The sequence below is a fragment of the Peromyscus eremicus genome, chromosome 1, assembly GCF_949786415.1.
Source record: "Peromyscus eremicus chromosome 1, PerEre_H2_v1, whole genome shotgun sequence".
In the NCBI taxonomy this organism is placed as follows: Eukaryota; Metazoa; Chordata; class Mammalia; order Rodentia; family Cricetidae; genus Peromyscus; species Peromyscus eremicus.
In genome coordinates this window covers 74,260,517-74,281,366 of record NC_081416.1, presented here as the reverse complement: position 1 = coordinate 74,281,366, position 20,850 = coordinate 74,260,517, and the positions used below count along the sequence as shown (strand labels likewise).

At 48.3% G+C, this 20,850-nt stretch overlaps 1 protein-coding gene across 2 annotated transcripts in view; it reads right to left on the bottom strand.

Moving 5' to 3' along the window:
• Rgs10 (regulator of G protein signaling 10) overlaps positions 1-17,988 on the bottom strand; it is a 44,149-nt gene extending 26,161 nt beyond the window's left edge. The window contains exons 1-2 of one of the 2 annotated variants that reach the window (XM_059250705.1): positions 17,892-17,988; positions 1,434-1,552 (exon numbers count right to left, since the gene is read on the bottom strand). In XM_059250705.1, the coding sequence (XP_059106688.1) occupies positions 1,434-1,552; positions 17,892-17,940 (168 nt within the window). In that variant the 5' untranslated portion in view covers positions 17,941-17,988. Of the gene's footprint in view, positions 1-1,433; positions 1,553-9,732; positions 9,844-17,891 lie in introns of those variants that run through there. The other variant, XM_059250711.1, reaches the window with a different exon arrangement.
• Positions 17,989-20,850: the final 2,862 nt, after the last annotated feature.

Sequence of the window (20,850 nt, the reverse complement as noted above, 5' to 3'; positions counted from 1 at the left end):
CTGAGAAAACACGAGCTTCCTTTCAAAGCTGGTATGGCAAAAGCGGACAGAGGAACCTGGTTTAATCATCCCTTGAAAAAACTCCACCCAGAAAAACAAAGAACGTGTTTAATGTTGAAGCGAGAATTTCTTACGCATTTCACCTTAATGGTTTTGACATTGCAGGGCAGAATAAAAATGAAGCGGAGAATCTAGTCGCATTTCTAAGCTGACAATAAATTACCAAAAGTAAATTAAAGTGGAAGATCTATCAGCCCCTTCCAGACACTGTTTAGACAAAGTGCATTCCTCCAAAGCCAGGCCCTTTTTTTAAACAAAAGGAAAGAAAATATTAAGCCTGTCCAAATCACAGTGACGGAGACCATTTTAAGTTGGAGGTGTGCTTTCCTAGGACTGCTGGTAAAGAGTTAGCACATGGTCAGCTCTGCAGCTGCATTCAAACCTCCCTGGTATCTAGACAATGCTTACAGTTCTACTCTCCACCCCAGGAGCCCCATGAGGACCAGCAACACCTTGGCCCATCACCTAAAAAGCCAAATTGCCAAAGATCGGTGTGGCCCTCCAATGAACAGCAGCAGTCATACTGGCAGGAAAAGTTATTTCTTGATAGCATTAGCCCTTCCTGTCCATCATCAGCCCTTCTCTGTCCATCAGCCCTTCCTGTCCATCATCAGCTGTAGTGGGTAGCCATTCCAGCTTTGGTCTGGAAGTTCCAACCCCCATTGAGGTTTTGGTAACTATCACGCCTACAAGGTGGGGCTAAGAGAGGGCCCTGAAGACCCGAGATCCAGATGCGCCGCCTTCTCTTAGTTCCTGGACCCTGGACGCTAGAGGTAGACTGAGCAGAGTTCTCCAGAGAACACCGCCGAACTGCACTACATCTTCCCCAGACCCTGCGACCTACCTATCCCATTTGTAAGTTACGCCACTAATAAACCTCCCTTTTAACTACGTGGAGTGGCCTTAATAATTTCACCGATAATCAGCCCTTCCTGTCCATCATCAGCCCTTCCTGTCCACCAGCCCTCCTTTGGGAGATTCCTTCCCCAGCTTCACTTTGTTAGTTACCATCCAGCCTCTCTCAACAGTGGTGATGCATCCAGAGAGGGTCTGAGACCGGAGAGAACAAACTTTCATGCCAGAGAGACCCAGATTATCCCTACCAGTCCTGGAAATCCTTCCTCCAGATCCCACACTCGCACCCTCCCCCATCAGCCCCGTCTCCTTCCCCACTAACTATATGAAAACCAGAGACAGAGGCTGCATGTCCCTTTGGAAGGCCGAAGTGGTCAGGGGAGGTGAACAGTTCTAAGTCTCTAGCTGGAGCAGACAGTGTTAAACATTGTCCTTGTCCCTCTGCTCCCACCCCCCACCATACACATAGCTAAGCTTTCCCTGTGACATCAGTTCCAGTGAACAATGAAAAGGCAGACCCTAAATCTTGTCACGCCTTCCGGATCCTCCAGAAGATTCTCCAAGGAGGTGGCCCACCTGGCGGTGCTCATGAGGCCTTGTTGGCTGCTGCTTGAGCTTGCGTCGTTGTCGTGGATATCTACAAAACACAGTTCAGACAGCGTCACCACCCAACGGCTCTGTCCTGTGCAAACGGTGCATCGGAGGATATTACTGTAAATCTATACTGCAACGCCATCACCACCATCATCCCCAAACCAACATGTACCAGGGCCTGTCACCGTAGACTCAGTCTACTGAGGTGGGAGTCACTATTCCCTCTGTTGTTCAGACAGAAAAAACCAAAAAACCCAACAACTAAGGTTAAGACAAAAAAAAAAAAAAAAAAAAAAAATGAGGCTCAGAGCAAGGGACTTGCCATTTCTATTACATCCTATTATGTCCCAGTTTGTCCATTCGCCCCAAGTCTCTCTGCAACCCACCTCCCATGGACCCCTGACTCAGCATCGACTCTTTCCTCTCTGCTTTTGCACAGTTATGGTGACTCCATGGGTCTGAAAGCTCCAAGACAGCAGCATCTTCTGCATCTTCTTATAGCAGGGCCAGGATGAGGACAATCACACCAGGAGTTGTCAAGATACGCAGGCATCAAGATAAACATCTCCGTGTAGCACTTTTTTTCTAATTCAAAATGAATGCTCAAAGAATCCATAATGGGCCAGGCGGTGGTGGCGGTGGTGGCGCACACCTTTAATCCCAGCACTGGGGAGGCAGAGCCAGGGGGATCTCTGTGAGTTCGAGGCCAGCCTGGTCTACAGAGCAAGATCCAGGACAGGCACCAAAGCTACACAGAGAAACCTTGTCTCAAAAAAAAAAAAAAAGAATCCATAATGGGACTAGGGATGTGTGTGAGGGGTAGAATGCTTGCCTAGCATGTGCAGAGTCCTGTGTTCTATCCCGAGTCCCAGAACAAAGAAAATTCATGGCAAGCAAATGCCAACACTTTAAATAAAGCACCACTAGTCTCCATGCTCCCTTTCATCTGGACCTCCAGTGTGGTTTCACATCACACTTAGTCAGTTTGTATTTAAAGCTCTGTTGTCCGGTTCATCATGGAGGTCTCTGCATCAGCTTAGTTTAGTTTTTTGTTTGTTTGTTTGGGTTTTGTTTTTTTTGGTTTTTTTTTTTTTTTTTGATATGCCATATCTCTAAAACTATAGCCAGGGATGTGGCTCAGATGGGAGAGTGCTTGCCTAGCATACACGGAGCCCTGGGTTCCTTCCCTTCCTACACAAAAGCAGCAATGGTAGCCCCTGCCTGGGATCCCAGCACTTGGGAGGTAGAGAGATCAGGAGTTCAGTCATCCTTGGCTACACAGTGAGTTCAAAGCTAGCTAGAGAACCATGAGACACTGTCTATGAATGAATGAATGAATGAATGAATGAATGAAATATCGCTGACCCTGAGGCAGCCCCCTAACCTGTTAGTGCACAGAGTGAATGGGTGACTGCCTGGGACATCTTACATTAACAGGCTTGACATTTAGCACCCTCTTTACCAAAGAAAAAGTGACAGAGGGTCTTAGACGATCACACCGGGGCACTTGGCTGAAGGAAGAAGCAGTGCATAAGACATGTCTACAGACCTGACCCGGTCCTAGAGTCATGGGAAACTACTGGCATGTCGCTTCGGTTGAGTCCAAGTTCAAACCCCAGCTTGGTTGGTTTGAGCTACAAGGCCATAGTAAAATCTGTGTGTGCATTTGAAGAGGGTCCTCTGAGTTTGAGGTTATTTAAGGATTTAAGATGGAAGTACAAACTGTGCATTTTCTCCACAGCAGGTAGAAAGAGTCTCACAAAGAAATGAGAAAAATCTGAAGTGGTAGATATGGCAATTACCCTGACCTGATCCTGATACAACATGTGTTTAAATGCTCCACCATAGCTAACAAATATATAGAATTACTATGTCTCCATCAGGGGACAAAAAATAGGAAGTCTATCTGAGAGCAGTACTCTGTCAGACCCTTTCTCCCCTTTCTGGAAAGAACGACCTACCGAGCGAGCTGTGTTACAACTAGCACAACATTAGAAATAAGATTACAAAAAAAAAAGAAAAGAAAAGAAAAAAAGCTTGAATCTAGAAGAAAATAAACTTTCTAAGAAACCAACAAAGTAAATCACTTTTAAAGCATGATTGAAAAAAATTTATAACTTATTAATCACTGAAAATAGCTATTTAAGAAAATTCCTACCAGAATATACTAGACTTGGGCCCGAGGAGTGTCTTGGTTGGTAACGTGGCTCCTGTACAAGCATGAGGACCAGGGTTTGATTCCCAGCACCCGCGTATGAGCCTGGCTGAACTGGTAAGCCCCAGGCCACTGAGAGACTCTGTCTCAAAAACAGTGGACAGCGACTAAGGAACAATCAAAAGTTGTCCACAAGCTTCAACACGTGTGCTCACACACTTACATGATTATCTGTACACACACACAGAAAGAGAGTGAGAGAGAGAGAGGGAGGGTACTTCTTACTGACAATTGGCATTCTTTTAGGATGTAAAACAACACATCCTAATCTTGATTTTTTGGTTTGGCTGTTTTGAGAGAGGGTCTCACTATGTAGCCTGTGCTAGCCTAGAACTCACAGTCTTCTGCCTTGGCCTTTCCAGGGCCGGAGTTGCCTGTCTGTACCACCACATGCAGATCCACACCTTGACCTCTTAATTTTCTGGGGCTCCATCTCCTGCACCTCCATAAAGTAGCATCAGAAACCTAGGGACAGTGTTCAGGCTCACCATCATGACAGATACTGCTAATAATGTGAGAAATTATTTACGGCAGCCCCATTCCTCTGTCAGAGCAAACTCCCTAGATCACTTTACCAGACGACCCTGTTGACTTCCCGAAGTGACTCTCTCCAACTCATGGGTAAGAAATGAGTTCCTGGCTCCTATCCATCATGGAACGTCAATCCCTGGACACGGTTTCTCCTCACATATCATCATTTACAATCATCATTTTAAATCATCATTACAAGAGATTTCCCGAAGCAGGGCTCATTCCGCCAAGCATCCCTCTAACTTACCTTCTGTCCTCTGCCTCGAGAACACAGTTTGACCATTTACTCCACTGCCCCAGCAGACCCTCTGAAGTAAATAAACAGCAGGACACAGGTGCACTGCTCTAGGGACCACCTCAGGCAGCCACCAGGACACAGGTGCACTGCTCTAGGGACCACCTACCTCAGGCAGCCACGCGCTCTCTTCCACGTTTTCAGCCACGGTCTGAAAGGATGCCAAAATTCTTGGCACTCTTAAAAAATCAACCACACCATGCTAGGGGCTTCACCGCCTTGCTCTCTGGCAAACAAACGTGCTTGGTGGGTTGCACTCAGGCCGTTGAAAGCTGGCTCTACCGCTGAGGAAATGCAAACCACCCCTTTATTGCCGATGTTAATCAAATTTGTGGATTAGCTTTTTGCGGCAGCTTTCAGTTGAACAAAAAGTGAGGTGGCCCCTGTGGTCCCTGAGGTCAATCCCTAGCACCCACACACAAAGCCCACATACACCCGTACATAGCAGTACCTACGGAAGCCCAGTGCTAGGGAGGCAGAGACAGGAGGGATCGCTGGGGCTCACCGACAAGGCAGTCAAATTGAATCACAGAATTCCAGGTTCAGTGAGAAATCATGTCCCAAAATAACACGGTGGAAGTGATTGAGGAATACATGTGACATCAATCTCTGGCTTCCACATGCATGCTGTGCTCATGCATATGCACATGCACACATACACAGAATGTATGTGCACAAGCACACACATACACACAGTGTTGTACAATTCCAGATTCACTATTTAGACTGCCTCCTTAGACTAGAAACAAAAATCCAAGAAAATGACTTGTCCTGGATGACATGTCTAAAGAATCATCACATGGAACCAGTGGGACCTCTCTGTCCCCATCAGGATTGCCTCCATAGGACTCCGGGGTCCTTGGAACACAGAAAATGGTAGTCTCTCATATCCCTTACATCAGGAAATAACAATAATACTGTGAGGCTTTTCAGGAGAGGCTTAGAAAGGTATTCTTAAAAGTCCTGGTTACTGGTGTTTCAACTTCAGAACTCGTGAGTGTGTGTGTGTGTGTGTGTGTGTGTGTGTGTGTGTAAGTGTATATATGGGAGGGGTATGCACATGTGAGTGCAGTGCCCAAGGAAGCCAGAAGAGGGCACCAGACCTGGTGTTCCAGGTAGTTGTGAGCTGCTGGGTCAGCATGCTGGGAACCAGAGTGCTCAAGTCTTTTCAGAGTGGTATGCACTCTTAGCTGCTGGGCCTCTTTCGGACTTCAGTTCTCTTAACTGAAAGAAAGCCTTCCCTTTTGTCCATCTCTGCAACTGTAACTTTCCCACAGGATTCTTCTCCCAGCTCCTGTCATGTGTTTTCACTTTCCTTAGACACTGGTTTGGATCTTTTCCAAGACTTCAGATTGACTTTAAGGGTTTTTGTTGTTTGTTTTTCAGTACTGGGGATTGACTCCAGGACCTCGCACATGCTAGGCAAGTGCTCTACCACTGAACTACGTTCCCACCCACCACGTCTCCTTCCTCCCCTCCTCCCCCTCCTCCCCCTCCTCCCCCTTCTTCTGCTCTTCCCTCCCTTCTCCTCTTCTTCATTCTGAGAAAAGGTTGCCCAGGTTGGCCTTGAACTCACTCTGTAGCCCAGACAGGTATTGATCTTGGAAATCCTCCTGCCTCAGTCTCCTGAGTTGCTGGGATTACAGGTCCATGCCATCAGATCCAGCCTGACTTTCAAGTCTGATTAAGATTTTTGTTGTGGATGGGCAGTGGTGGTGCACGCTTTTAATCCCAGCATTTGGGAGGCAGAGGCAGGCAGATCTCTGAGTTCAAGGCCAGCCTGGTCTACAGAGTGAGTTCCAGGACAGCCAGGCCTACACAGAGAAACCCTGTCTCAAAAACCCAAACCCAAAACCAAAACCAAAACAAACAAACAAACAAAAAAGATTTTTGTTGTTGTTACAACAAAGATCTCCAACATCAGCAAACACAATTCACTTAATGGCATCTATATTTTGTCTATTTTTTTCATTTCTATAACAACATACCTGAGGCAGGCTACTTCATAAAACAAGAGGTTTATTTTGGCTCATTGATTCAGCTGCCAGAGGCTCCAGATCTAAGCAGAATACCTGGAAAGTGTTTCCTCCACCCTCCTAATGCCTCACAAAGGAACTGCATTTCAAGACAGGAACTTGGAGACAAATGCAAACTGCACCCAGCTCACAGCAAGCCATCATCCCCAAGTTCCGGTACGATGGACCACCAGCCCACTCCATCTGGCATAGAAGTCACCTGAATTCAGGGCATTTCTGTGACTCAGTGTCCCCTGCTCAGGAGACTTAATCTACTTTTTGATATATCCTGAGTAAGGGACCCTACGCTATCTCAGTTCACTTTAAATGGGATATTTTACCTAGTAACATACTAGAGAAAGAATGACTTTCCTCAATAGCAAGCAAGCTTACTTCTAAACTTAAAGACATGGTGGCACAGGTCCGTAATCCCACACCCAGAGGCAGTGTCAGGAGGATCCTTGGAAGCTCAAGGCCAGGCTTGTTCACCAAGGCAGCACCAGATCAGCCCACGGCTATATGGGGAGATCCTCTCAAAATACTAATACTAATGACTGATACTAATAACGACAATAAAAACAGAAAAAAATAACGCCATGCCAAGATTTCACAACTGCCTGAAAATCCACAAAATTCAGGTACTCTCTCATTCATACTCATGGGTGGTTAGGTAGGTGGGTGCGTGAGTGCGTGCATGTGTGTGTGTGTGTGTGTGTGTGTGTGTGTGTGTGTGTGTGTGTGCTGTGAACAGGCCAGAGGTCCCTGGTGTCTTTCTCAGCCACTCTACACCTTGGTTTTTGAGTCTGAGTTTCCCACTTTTACCCAGAACTGGCTGGTTCTACCAGGCTAGCTGGCCATGAGCCCCAGGGATCCTCTGCCTCCCCAGGACTGGGATTACAATCGCCAACTAAACTGGCTCCTTCTACCCGGGCCTGGGGATCACACTCAGGTCCTCGTGCACTCAGAGCAAGCACTGGACTGCCGGAGCCGCTCCCCAGCCTGCTCGTCCTTTTTCATCGACAAATTTCCATTTTAGATGATTAGGCAAGGAAGCAGGCTTAGAACGCCCAGGTGGGGGGAAAATACATTAAACGTGCTTTTCTAGCAGCTTTAAGATTTCTCAAGCTATAAGAAGCAATTTGCAGTAATATTAGTTTGCCTCAATTTTTTCTGTTTACATTTTGCAGCGAAGAAAGGGGGTTCTATGGTTGCTCGACCGTTTTCTGTTTTGTTTTCCTACCTCTTTTCAGATCTTCAAGTTTTTGCAGGCCTGGTCCTAATTTTTCAGTAAATTTATCTTTAGCTGATAACAAGACCACTTACAAATTGCTTGCCAGGTGTGAGGTTGCGCCCCACACTTTCATGTGGGTTGAATCATTTCGGCCTTGCAAAGCACTCTCATGTGACATTTATAGCATCCCCATTTTATGGGTGAAGAAGCTGAGATATGAGACCTGTTAGGGTCACCTATCGAGGAAATGAAAATCTTGCTCCAAAGGCGGACAGTCCGGCTTCAGGGCACCTGTTCCTTCCCACAAGGCTCTATTGCTGTGTTTAATGCTGACTTCTGCTCGTCTTTATATTGAGAGGCCAGAAAAGAGCAGCTTTGAAGAGGCTGGCAACAGCAGGCGGTGGTGGCACACACCTTTAGTCCCAGCATTTGAGAGGCAGAGTCAGGCACATCTCTGAGTTCGAGGCCAGCCTGGTCTATATAGAGTTCAGCCAGAGCTCTGTGGTAAGATCCTGGAGATTGTTAGCAGGGGGAGACTAGTAACACTCACAGTGTGGGGAAAGGTTGAGAAACTTGAGGTCAGTTCCACATTGGAGGAGTCGGGGGTGGGGGCGGGAGTCCTGTAAGATTGAGGGAGAAGCATCTAGCACACAGAATGTGCAGCAGACAGCTTCGTTTCCATCAGTGCTGGCTGCTCCGTGTGGTTTCTGACTTCGGTGAAAGCCTGTCTCCGAAGACATGTGCAGGACGGCCACGCAGATGGCTGGAGCGAGTTGCTTGCGATCCATTTCGTAATACATTATTTATAGTAGCTATGATGTCACGCCTAATCGAGACTTTCTCCAGACAGGAATTCCCTAGAAATCCATACTCAAACGGCATCTGCAGCACTCAACAGGCCTGAGCGCTTGCAGCTTAGATTTCTGCTATTACTCCCCAGGGAGAGCCATGTAAGGACCCTGAGTAGACGATTTCCCAAATCCAAATAATATTTTAATAAGCTCTCAACATCCAACTTCCTCAACAGCAGAGACAACTTACATCCTCACAGGAGCTGCTCTAGTACCCATAAACTCAACAGCACGTTGAAGGAGACAAAGGAGACATTCACATCCAGGAAAAGGCAGGGATGTTAGCCCCAAATTCCAAAGCAGTTGTTAGCCATAGCACCCCACTTCCATTCCAGCGTTCTCATCTATAATCCAGTATCTAGAAGGCTGAGAAGTAGGAGCACCAGGCCAGCCTCAGCTACACAGCAAAGTCCCCAGACCAGTGTGAACTCCGAAAGACTCTGGCCCATAAAATTAAAACAAAAAGGAAGGGAACGGGGTATGAGAAAGAAAGAAAAAGGAAGAAAAGCAGATGAGCTCCTTCGCATGAAGTTTCAGGGGAAGGCTATACCCAGAAAACTTATTCAAAAAGTTCCTATCTCCTACACCACATCAAGCATAATACATTTTTTTTTAAAAAAGTTACATCCCAATATAGAAGCAGAGAATCTGTTTGTTTGAACTGGTGATCTGCTTAAGGTTCCACAGAAACTGGGTCATGGAAATCCTGTATCTAAATATTACTTTACATATTTATCACTCCGGTATCTAGCCTGTGAGAACTACCTTAGAGGCATGCCAGGCCCCAGCTGGGGAGGTGGGCATGCACTGCAGTTAGCAAAAAAAAGAAAAGAAGAAGATGAAATTTAAAAGCTTTAAGACAAGTTTACTACGAACCAGCCCGTAAGAACAGGAAAACAGGCCGCAGAGGGTGGCGAGGCTCTGAACACGCATTGTGACACTTTGATCAGAGAGCTCGGGACTCAAGGAAAGGCAAGTGTGCACAGAAGTCCCCGGGACGCTTGTCTCAGCATAAAACCCACCTCCCTAAGCCCTGCTCCATCCCTGGGCAAGCCAAGAACGTGTTCTGAAGGGGTAGTCCTTACGTTCCATGCTCCGGTCCACCTAGAAGTTCCACGCTGCCTTCTCAAAGTGGCTTTGTAGGAGGCTCAGGGCTCCCTGACACCCTCCGGTCCAAAGAGAAAAGACTCCTCAACATCCTCTTTTGGGTGGACTAAACAACAGATGGCCACAGTTTCTAGCATCAGCTAGAGGGAAGGAAATAAGGATGCCACACTGTTGTTTGTGCCCTCCCAAGAATCCCCACTTTCTAGGCGGCAAGAGGCCCAGAAAAACAACGAGGGCCCCGAGGCCTTGAAAAAAAAACCCGGCAATGGCCCCAAAGCCCTTTCACTGACTCTCCTTGTCTCCAAGAATGGGGCTCGACATTTATGTGTAAGTGTGCCTTTCCTCCCCCACACTTTTTCTTCCCAGCCTCAAACTCGCTTCAAGATAAGGGACTTCTGGGCTAGGGGTGTGGCCCAGTGGTAGAGCCCTTACCCAGCATGCACAAGGCCCTGGGTTCATCCCAAACCTGTAAAGTGTGTGTCAGAATCAGTCATCTTTCTCTGTGTGTGAGGGGGTGGCCGGTTCTAAGGCGAGCTCTTCCGTTGCAGCTCTGGCTGGTCTCAGACTCCTAGCAAACCGCAACCTCAGACTCCCAAGCACACCGCCATTCATGAATTAGCCATTCTTCCTTGATTGGTTGAGTTTGTTGGTTTTGGGTGTGTGTGTGTGTGTATGTATGTGTGTGTATGTATGTGTATGTATGTGTGTGTATGTATGTGTGTATATGTGTGTATGTATATGTGTATGTATGTGTGTCTGTGTATGTATGTGTGTCTGTGTGTGTATGTGTCTGTGTGTATGGGTGTGTGTCAGTGTGTGTGTCTATGTGTATATGTGTGTGTCTGTGTATGTATGTGTCTGCGTGTGTGTGTATGTGTGTGTCTGTGTATGTATGTGTGTCTGTGTATGTATGTGTGTCTGTGTGTGTATGTGTCTGTGTGTATGGGTGTGTGTCAGTGTGTGTGTCTATGTGTGTATGTGTGTGTCTGTGTATGTATGTGTCTGTGTGTGTGTCTATGTGTGTGTATGTGTATGTGTCTGAGAGTGTGTGTGTGTCTGTGTGTATGTATGTGTATGTATATGTGTCTGTGTATATGTGTGTGTATGCATATGTGTGTCTACGTGTGTATGTATGTGTGTGTATGTGTGTTTATGTGTGTATATATCTGTGTCTGTGTGTGTATGTATGTGTGTATATGTGTGTGTATGTGTGTGTCTATGTGTGTATGTGTGTGCCTGTGTATGTGTGTGTGTGTATGTATGTGTCTGTGTGTGTGTCTATGTGTGTGTGTGTGTCTGAGAGTGTGTGTGTCTGTGTGTATGTATGTGTATGTATTATGTGTATGTGTGTGTATGCATATGTGTGTCTACGTGTGTATGTATGTGTGTGTGTATGTGTGTATGTATGTATGTGTGTCTGTGTATGTATGTGTGTGTGTCTGTGTGTATGTATGTATGTGTGTCTGTGTATATATGTGTGTGTGTCTGTGTGTATGTGTATATATGCATATGTGTGTTTGTGTGTGTGTCTGTGTGTATGTGTGTGCATGCATGCGCATATCTCTGTGTCTGTGTGTGTATGCATATGTGTGTCTGTGTGTGTCTATGTGTGTATGTATGTGTGTGTATGTATGTGTGTGTATGTATGTGTGTCTGTGTATGCATGTGTGTGTGTCTGTGAGTGTGTCTGTGTGTGTATGTGTGTATGTCTGTGTGTGTCTGTGTGTGTCTGTGTGTGTCTGTGTGTGTATGCATGTGTGTGTCTGTGTGTGTGTCTGTGAGTGTGTGTCTCTGTGTGTGTGTGTCTGTGAGTATGTGTGTCTGTGTGCATGTGTGTGTATGCATGTGTGTCTGTGTATGTGTGTGTGTCTGTGTATGTATGTGTATGTGTATATGTATATGTGTCTGTGTGTGTCTATGTGTGTCTGTGAGTGTGTGTGTCTGTGTGTATATATGTGTATGTGTGTGTATGTGTGTCTGTGAGTATGTGTGTGTGTGCATTCATGTGTGTGTGTCTGTGAGTGTGTGTGTGCTGTGAGTGTGTGTCTGTGTGTGTATGTGTGTATGTGTGAGTACATGAGTGTGTCTGTGTATGTGTGTGCATGCATGCATGTGTGTCGTCTGTGTGTATGTGTGTGTATGCATGTGTGTCTGTGTGTGTATGTGTGTGTATATGTGTGTATATGTGTGTGTGTCTGTTTGTGTGTGAGTATGTGTGTGTCTGTGTGTGTGCATGCATGTGTGTGTGTCTGTGTCTGTATGTATGTGTGTATGCATGTGTGTCTGTGTGTGTATGTGTGTATGTGTATGTGTGTATGTATGTGTGTATGTGAGAGTACATGTGTGTGTATGTATGTGTGTATGTGAGAGTACATGTGTGTGTGTGTCTGTGTATGTGTGTGCATGCATGCATGTGTGTCATCTGTGTGTATGTGTGTGTATGCATGTGTGTCTGTGTGTGTATGTATGTGTCTGTGTCTGTGAGTGTGTGTATGTGTGTGTGTGTATATATGTGTATGTGTGTGTATGTATGTGTATATGTGTGTGTGTCTGTGTGTGTATGTGCATGTGTGTATATGTATGTGTGTATGTGTGAGTATATGTGTGTGTCGTCTGTGTGTATGTGTGTGCATGCATGTATGTCTGTGTGTGTATGTGTATGTCTGTGTCTGTGAGTGTGTGTGCTGTGAATGTGTGTCTGTGTGCATGTGTATGTGTGTGTGTGTGTGTGTCTGTGTGTGTGTCTGTGTGTGTGTGTGTGTCTGTGTGTGTGTGTCTGTGTGTGTGTGTCTGTGTGTGTGTGTCTGTGTGTGTGTGTGTGTGTCTGTGTGTGTGTGTGTCTGTGTGTGTGTGTGTCTGTGTGTGTGTCTGTGTGTGTGTGTCTGTGTGTGTGTCTGTGTGTGTGTGTCTGTGTGTGTGTGTGTGTCTGTGTGTGTGTGTGTCTGTGTGTGTGTGTCGTGTGTGTGTGTGTGTGTGTCTGTGTGTGTGTGTGTGTGTGTGTGTGTGTGTGTGTGTGTGTGTGTTGAGAGGGGACATCGTGTAGCTCTGATTGGCCTTTAGCCAAGGATGATCTTGAATTTCTGAACCTCCTACCTCTACCTCTCTGGTGTTAGAATCCACCATGTTGTGCTGGGGATTGAATTCAGAGCTCTGGGCCTGCTGAATAAGCACTCTTTTATCTGAGCTACACCCCCAGCCCCAGCCCACATATTGCTTTTTGTGTGTGTGTTCCTGTGTGTGCTGGTGGACATGTGTGCAGGTGGACATGTGTGCCGGTGGACATGTGCACACGTGCAGGTGGAGACACAGGTGTCTCCCGCAGGCACTGTCCACCTTCTCTTTTGACACAGCGTCTCTCACTGGCCAAGGACGACTAAATAGGCTAGGCTCACTGGCCAGTGAGTTCCTGGGATCCACACGACTCCACTTTCCCAGTGCTGGGATTCCAAGCATGCGCCGTCCTCGGGGTCCTGGGGATCGAGCCGCGGTCCTAATGTTGAACGAACAGCGTTTCACCAACTGTGCTCTCTCTCCCGGCTCCAGCCCACACATTTCTTAAGAACAAAGGTGCTGTGTTCCTCAGGGGTTAACGCCACATCTAGCACTCCTGACTCTAGTTTCTAGTGATCAATACTTTCAGGGGAATGAGCTAAAAGCTGGGCACTGATCAGGGGGTCAGAGGCACCGAGAGAAGAAAACAGCCACTGAAAACAGACGACAGTCTCTGAGCATGTACCCAACCAGGAAATAAGGCCCGCGGAGGTGAATGGAGCAACTTACTACAAAGAAGCAAGCAGCAGGATGGAGGAGGTCCGAGTCTGTTCCAGAATGGCTGGCGGAAGAAGCTGGGAAGGAAAGTCAGGTAACGGACGCAACAAAGGGAAACTCTGACTTTCAGTCACCAATGTACTATGAACTGAGAAAATAAGACCAGGACCTCTCAGATGGGAGGGGAGAAGACACAGCAGAGGCCATCACCTCCGTACTTACTCACTAAATAGCTAACAAGCCGGCTGAGTGGTCGTGTGTGCAGGCAGCCCTGGCCCAGAGGCGGAGACGGGTTATGGTGTCGGCTTCTTTGCAGAGGAGCAGCCTTGAGGTAGTGCCCACCCCTGGGGACCCAACTTCCCTTCTTCTGAGACAGGCTACTGTCAGGTGCCGAATACCAGTCAGGCTTGGAGGAAGGGCACCCTTAAGGAGGTAGGAATGCCCAATACCTCTCTGGGTAGAGTGAGGGGCAGAAGGATGGGGGTGAAAAGGACCGACCAGGTGAAAGCAGCAAGGCAAACCTGGACAACTAGGCATGCATGGCCTTGGAGAGATGGGAACCAGACGCAAAGAGAAATTTGTCCCTGGAAGTCTGGAGGGACTGTTTCCCATAGTGGATGCCTCCTGACGGCCCTTATCAAGGGGCTGCTGTTATTGCCTGCCTGAGGCCCCTCTTCTCTGACGGCCACCCCCAGGCTGCTGCAGTGGACAGCTAGCTATCTGGGGGAAGCAGAAGCGACCAGAATATATTTAGTACAGTATAAACAACAAGTTCTTAGAACCCAGCATGCGGGGGGCCAGGGGGATCACTCAGCTCGAGGAGGGAAGTGTCTGGTTCCCCACGAAAGCTCTAGGAAATAGCCAATCCAGACCCTGCCTGGGCATCTAAGTCCTCTGTTCTGAGGAAAGAAGACAAACAAAATATTGTCACATTGCACCTCCTGCCCGCCTCCATCTTGTCTGTGGGCTGCTCTTGGGGGGACCCAAGCAGGCTGAGCTGATGTCATCTAGACAAAAAGGCCATCTTATCTTGCAGGCTAGCCTTGCTCTCCCGCAGCCCCAAGGCCCAGCCCATGAGTCTCTACAAGAGTCAGTTTGCCCAACCACCAACACGCTCCACTGTCAAGTTGTTAAAAACAAATATGTTAAATTTCTGTGCAGATTGTCACCTTCAAATAAAAACGTAAGCCCAGCAATAACTCTGCAATGTTCCCAGGGTTTAATGGGATAATGTAAAGAGAACTTCTCTGATAGGCCATGTAGCTGGATCTTGCCAGTTATTAACAGTGCAGGTTGTGGGCAGGGGACAGGACCCTCTGAGGAGTCCTCACATTTCAGCAAAAAAACCACTGGGGTACTTGCTAAAAATGCAGTTAACTCTTCTTGCTCCCCTGGGTCCCTAAGATTGAACCGGGGTCTGAGTTTTATCAAGCCCCATTTCCCCAACCTGGTAGGCAAAACATATTTTGAGAGACCTTAGAAATGAAGGGGCCTCAAACTATAAACCTTAGAAATGGGTGGAGCTTACAGCTCTCAGCTTCTGGATACCATCTTTGATAAGATTTAGCTCTTCGGCCACACATAAAATGCTCTGGAGGAGACAGGCTTGCTGCTGTCAGCTCCAAGTCAGGCTCTTGCAGAGGTACCTCCAGCTTGGGTGGGGCCTGAGTTGGACATTTTGGAAAAAACTCTTTAAAAGCAAAGATCAGGTGGGATGTCACTCTGTGGCAGACCACTTGCCTACATGTGCCAGGCCCCGGGTGTGCCCCTAGCACCACTAGAAAAAAACAATCAAAACTACCCTCCCTCAAATCCTTAAGCATCCTGGGACTAGCTTGCCGGCTGCCCACCCTCCCTCTCTCACTTGACGCCTTCTTTTCCTGCTGTTCGGTGGTGATGTCAGTGACCAGACTGGCAGGGGCACATATCCTTTCACAAGAGTGGCAGACCTTATACCCACAGATTTCAAGGAACCTGAGCTCTTACATTCCAGACATCCAACACCAAGCCCTGCTATTTAACTTCTGGCCTTTCTATCGGCAGTGTGGGCGAACGTCATCGGTGTTCAAGTCTGTTGCCCTGGAACAGGTACATGCGACCAACGTTTCTGAAACTGCCATTCAGCTTGGGAATGCAACGTGGCCATATGCAAAAGCATCCAAAATCCATTCATCTGTCATGATTCAGTGGCTCTATTTCTATTCTATTCAGGCCAAATATAATTCAGAGCAACAAGCAACCTCTGCAGGGCTGTTCACAACTGCTCTCTATAACAAGGGAGAGAAAGAAAAGGAAGCTCGTAACTCCTACGCCTTTATCACGTATCCAGCACTGCATTTTGGAGCTTCTCATGTTTAACTGCTGGCCCTGCTATTAGTAACTTGAACACATATTTATCAGAATTAAAGTCTGTAGTTAAGGGCCAGCAAGATGGCTCAGTGGGTAAAGAGGTTTGTATCCAAGCCTGATAGCCTGAGTTTGATTACTGGGACCTGTACGGTAGAAGGAGAGAACTGATTTCCAATTGTCTTCTGACCTCCACATGCAAGCTGTGGCATGTGCACAGGCAGAGAGGCAGGCAAACAGGAAAACAGATAGACGACAGACAGTAGACAGATAGACAGAGACACAGACACAGACACACACAGAGACACAGACACAGACACAGACACACACAGACACAGACACACAAACACAGACACACACACACACAGACACACACACACACAGAGACACACACACACAGACACACACACACACACACAGACACACACACACAGAGACACACACAGAGACACACACACACAGAGACACAGACACACACACAGACACACACACACAGACACACACACAGACACACACACACAGACACACACACACACAGACACACACACAGACACACACACACACACACACACACACACACACGATAAATGTAATTTAAAATTTTTAAAAATTAAGTGTGTAGTTAAGTCTCCAGCTTTTTGAAATCTGAAATCCACTGTTCACAAGCCCTGATGTCTGTCGTATGTTGATATGTCCCACCACAGCTAATTTCAACCCACCTATGACTGCGCAACCCGTTCCCTGATGCCCTGAGTATTTAGCAATTGGCTCTTGCAAGCCACACTGAGCCAGCTCCAGCACAGCTCTGTGGCACAGAAAGGTCCAAGGACATTCATTATTCAGTGTCGCCGAATGACAGAGTCAAGGTTGGAATCGGAAGTTTAACTCCGGTGCCTAGAATCTGACCACCTCTCCGTAGCCTGCCTGCGTCAGCCATCAACACTCACAAGGGAATCTGGCCACACAGACGACACTAATGGAGCACTTTAATTCATATTAGGCAACGGTGCAAACTCTTTACAAATAACTGCACGAAATCTGACTTTAGTAGGGTCGCCTTAAATATTTAATGAAATGATTTGCATGAGTTGATGGGTGGAGGGAGGGCAGGCTCCAATTAAGCACTTAAAGCTACACTTTGCACATCCCTACCCCTTACAAAGAAGTTGCACAGCTGGTGAGTGATGGCAGTGGGATTCAATCTGTCTGATTGCAGTCGCTTAACCACAGTTGATGTTTAGGTGAAAAGAGGAAACCGGCTGACACAGAGTGAATCTCTGGGCGACAGGAAAGCAAGCCGGTGAACTCCAAACCAGAGTCTAGCAAGCCAACAAACGTAGGTTTGAAGGGTCCACCAACTAGGAGTAGAGCAGGTCACCCAAGACCCTGGCTTCAGAACCCCACCCCTCCAGCGCGGCTAGTCTACGGGTGAAGAAAAGAGAAAAGCTCAGATGTCAACACAGCTCCTGGCCACAACATAAGCCACCAAAGAATGTTAGGTGTTATTATGAACAAAAAAAAAGATGACAGGATTCGAATCACCATTTCTGCACTGTGGGTTCTTTGTCTTGCCAAGTTGCCCCAAACTGTGGGTCGGGCTGGTCCTGGGGAAAAGACAAAGTGACTCCCCCGCCCTGGTGTGCAGCCACCTTGGGACTCCACTTTTTGGCGCCGCGGGGCCGGCCGCTCCGGGGATGCAGAGGTCCGGTGGAGCATCCTTCCCACTCGGCCGGTGGCGGAGGCTGCACATAAGAGGGGAGCCTGGCTCCCACGCTGCCTCAGAGTAGGGGGCTGTTCTGTCTCCCGTGGCTCTCAGACCTTCTCCCGAAAAAAAAAAGCTGCTGTGGCTCTAGCTTCAAGCTTAACTTCCTCCCGGGGCGGCTCCCCGGCTCTGCGCTCCCGCCGCGGCTGGGACAGAGCGAGCCGGGAGGAGCGCAGCTGCTGTCCGGGCGGCACCGCGAGCCGCGCCAGGGGACACCCACGACCCAACCCTTCCCGCGCCCCAGCGCCCACAGTCACTTACCAGACGGCGGCCGCTTCCTGCTCAGTCGGTTCACGGCGCGGGTGAACATCGCCGCGGGCGCCCGAGGACGGAGCAGCCGGGCGGCACGGCGGCAGAACCCGAGGAGGGCAAAGAGGAGGTGGAGCCCGCGCGACGCCGCCCCTCCAGGCCCCGCCCGCCGCCTTCTTTCCGCGGCGCTCCCCTCTCCCTGATCACCCGTACCCGTGGGCATTGGGTCCAGCCTCCAGCTACCCGCGCAGGGTAGAGTGAAGTGGCCTCGGGTGACCCTCAGCTCCCGCGCGCATCCCGGTCCCTCCCCTCGCGGCCTGGGAGACGCACAGCGTTCCTTGTCCCTGCCAGGCCGTAGTCACCTTCCAGATCGCCCCCGGGTCTACCCGACTCCGACTCTGTGGGTGCACCGCCTGCTCACGCGGCGGATACCCGGGAGGCGTTGCCAAAACCAGGAGACAAGTGTGGGTGCCCACTCCAGCCCACGCCACGCCTTGTGTCCCGGCTTCGAGGCACTGGAACCGACAGACCTCAGAGAACACTGCCTGAGCCTCTGCGGTTCCAGCGCAGATCGGAGCGCGCCGGCACATTTTTAACTTGGACGACACTTGGGTGCAGTCTCAGGAGGACCTTTACGCTCAACTAGCAGAATCCCGTAGGTCCCGGAGCCGGGCTCATCGCTCCTCTCCTGGTGCCTGTCACCTGCTCAGCGCCGCGCTTCACGCTCATCTAGTTTCTCATTTCTTCTACAAAACAGCCCAAGACGGGGGTGTCATTAGCCCCATTTTCTTGAGCATTTTGGTTTGCAAGGAATTGTCTTTCTGGCGAGTTTTATTTTTCTCCTTTGGATCTGGCTTTGTCTCGAAATTGGTCTTTATTTTTAGCTGTGCTAATTGCTATTTTTCTAAACCATTCCCCAGTCCCCCCACCCCACCCCCCTGCGCGTTCTTTCGCAGGATTTTCACTAGTTGGCACTTTCCTTTATATCTTCTATTCTGAGCTTCCCATTTTGCTCCATTTTGCTCCCTTTTTGTCCACCCTGCAGTCCCAACGCCACCTCAGCTCTGGTCCTCTGTGGTTATTCTCCCTACCCTTTCCTGCTCCGTCATTTCCAAACATGGCCCTTTGTGCTACCCAAAGAGGATGTTCCGTTCCTTGAAGGCTGCAGAGGTCCTCAGCTGCGGCTTGCAGGTGAGCACCATCAGAGAGCCTGGCTTCCAAGCCGGGCTTTCTGAGTGTTTCCGGCTGCTGTTGGCTCACTCCCGGGACAGGCTTCCCGGCCATTGAAATGGCTCTTCGGTAATAGGCAAGCACTCTGTAAGAGTTGAACCTAAACCGACAGGCGTGGCGTAGCATTCCTTTAATCCCAGCAGTCCCAGGACTCCGCAGGCAAAGCAGGAGGATCTCTTTGAATTAGAGGACAGCTGGTCTACATAGCGAGTTCCAGGACAGCGAGGGCTACATAGAGAGTCTCTCTCAATAGATACATGATAGCTAGATGATAGATAGATAGATAGATAGATAGATAGATAGATAGATAGATAGATAGATAGATAGATATAGATAGATAGATGATAGATAGATAGATAGATAGATAGATAGGTAGGTAGATAGATACATGATAGATGGATAGATAGATGATAGATAGATAGATAGATAGATAGATAGATAGATAGATAGATGAAGAGTTTAACTATCCCAAAAGATCACTGCTTTCTGAGAAGAATAACAGAATTTTCCCGACCGACCTCCATTGAAAGCTTCCCCAAGAGGCTAATCATAAATACGCCAAAGCTAACACAGGAAACAAAACGCGGAGACTAACACAATAGAGTAGAAGTTAGGCACAGCCAGCCAAACCCAACACTAACAGCCAGGTCCACCCCACCATGCCCTCAACAAGCCCGATGTGGCCCAGGATGTGCTCCGAGACCCTGCTGAGCGAAGTGCTCCACGCTTAGGCAGTGGGGGATAATGGGAAAGTTAACAGCTCAGACCCTTTTCTCTGTCCTGTGAGCTTGGAGCTTACAAGTTAGTAAACAGTTCGGTTTTCTTTTGTTGTTGTTTGTTTTTGTTTTGAGACTCATAAAATTGCTGCCTGGGGCTGGAGAGATGGCTCAGAGGTTAAGGATCAGGGTTTGATTCCCAGCACCCACAGGACAGTTCACAACCATCAGTAACTCCAGTTGCAGGGATCCGATGTCCTCCTCTGGCTTCATTGAGCACCAGGCACACATATGGTGCACATACATACATGCAGACAAAACCCTCATATATGTAGCTCCACGAGCCAGTGTTCACGTGTAATACACAGAGACCAAGAATAGAGGTAAAAAAGCCTGTGCTGGCACACAGTTTTGATGCCAGCACTTAAGGCAGAGGCAGAGGCTGGTGGGTCTCCAGGAGTTCGAGGCCAGACTGGTCTACAAAGAGATTCCAGGACTGCCAAGGCTCCATAGTGATACCCTGTCTCAAAAACAAACAGAATAAAACAGGCAAAAAAATAAATAAATAAAAAATAAAAAGCCTCAAGCTGTCAGCGCAGGCTCACAGTGCTCACACAGGTGCGTTATGGGTACAGTCTGAATCCTAACTGAAGACTCTCCCCCTCCAAGAGAGATCACTCCTCCAAGTCTTGCCCCTCTGCTCCTCTCAATCAAGCCTTCAAAAGAAATGATGGCAGCTGACGGGGCAAGAAGGCAAATAGGTTAGGTTCCATCCCTCCCTCTGCCGGCTTTATCTTCAGATAAAGGACAATCACATCAGACCAGAGGCGGGGGCTCTGGAGTTCTTCAGGTAGACTGGAATGTCAGAGAGCTGAGCTTTGTAGGTCAGTGTGGCTTACTCTACCCAGGAATGTTAGGACTTTAGTGAGGGTGGGTGAGATAACTCAGCAGGTACCCACACGGGGGGAAGAGAGAACCGACTCCCACAAGCTGCCCTCTGACTTTCACGTTCACGGCATGACATG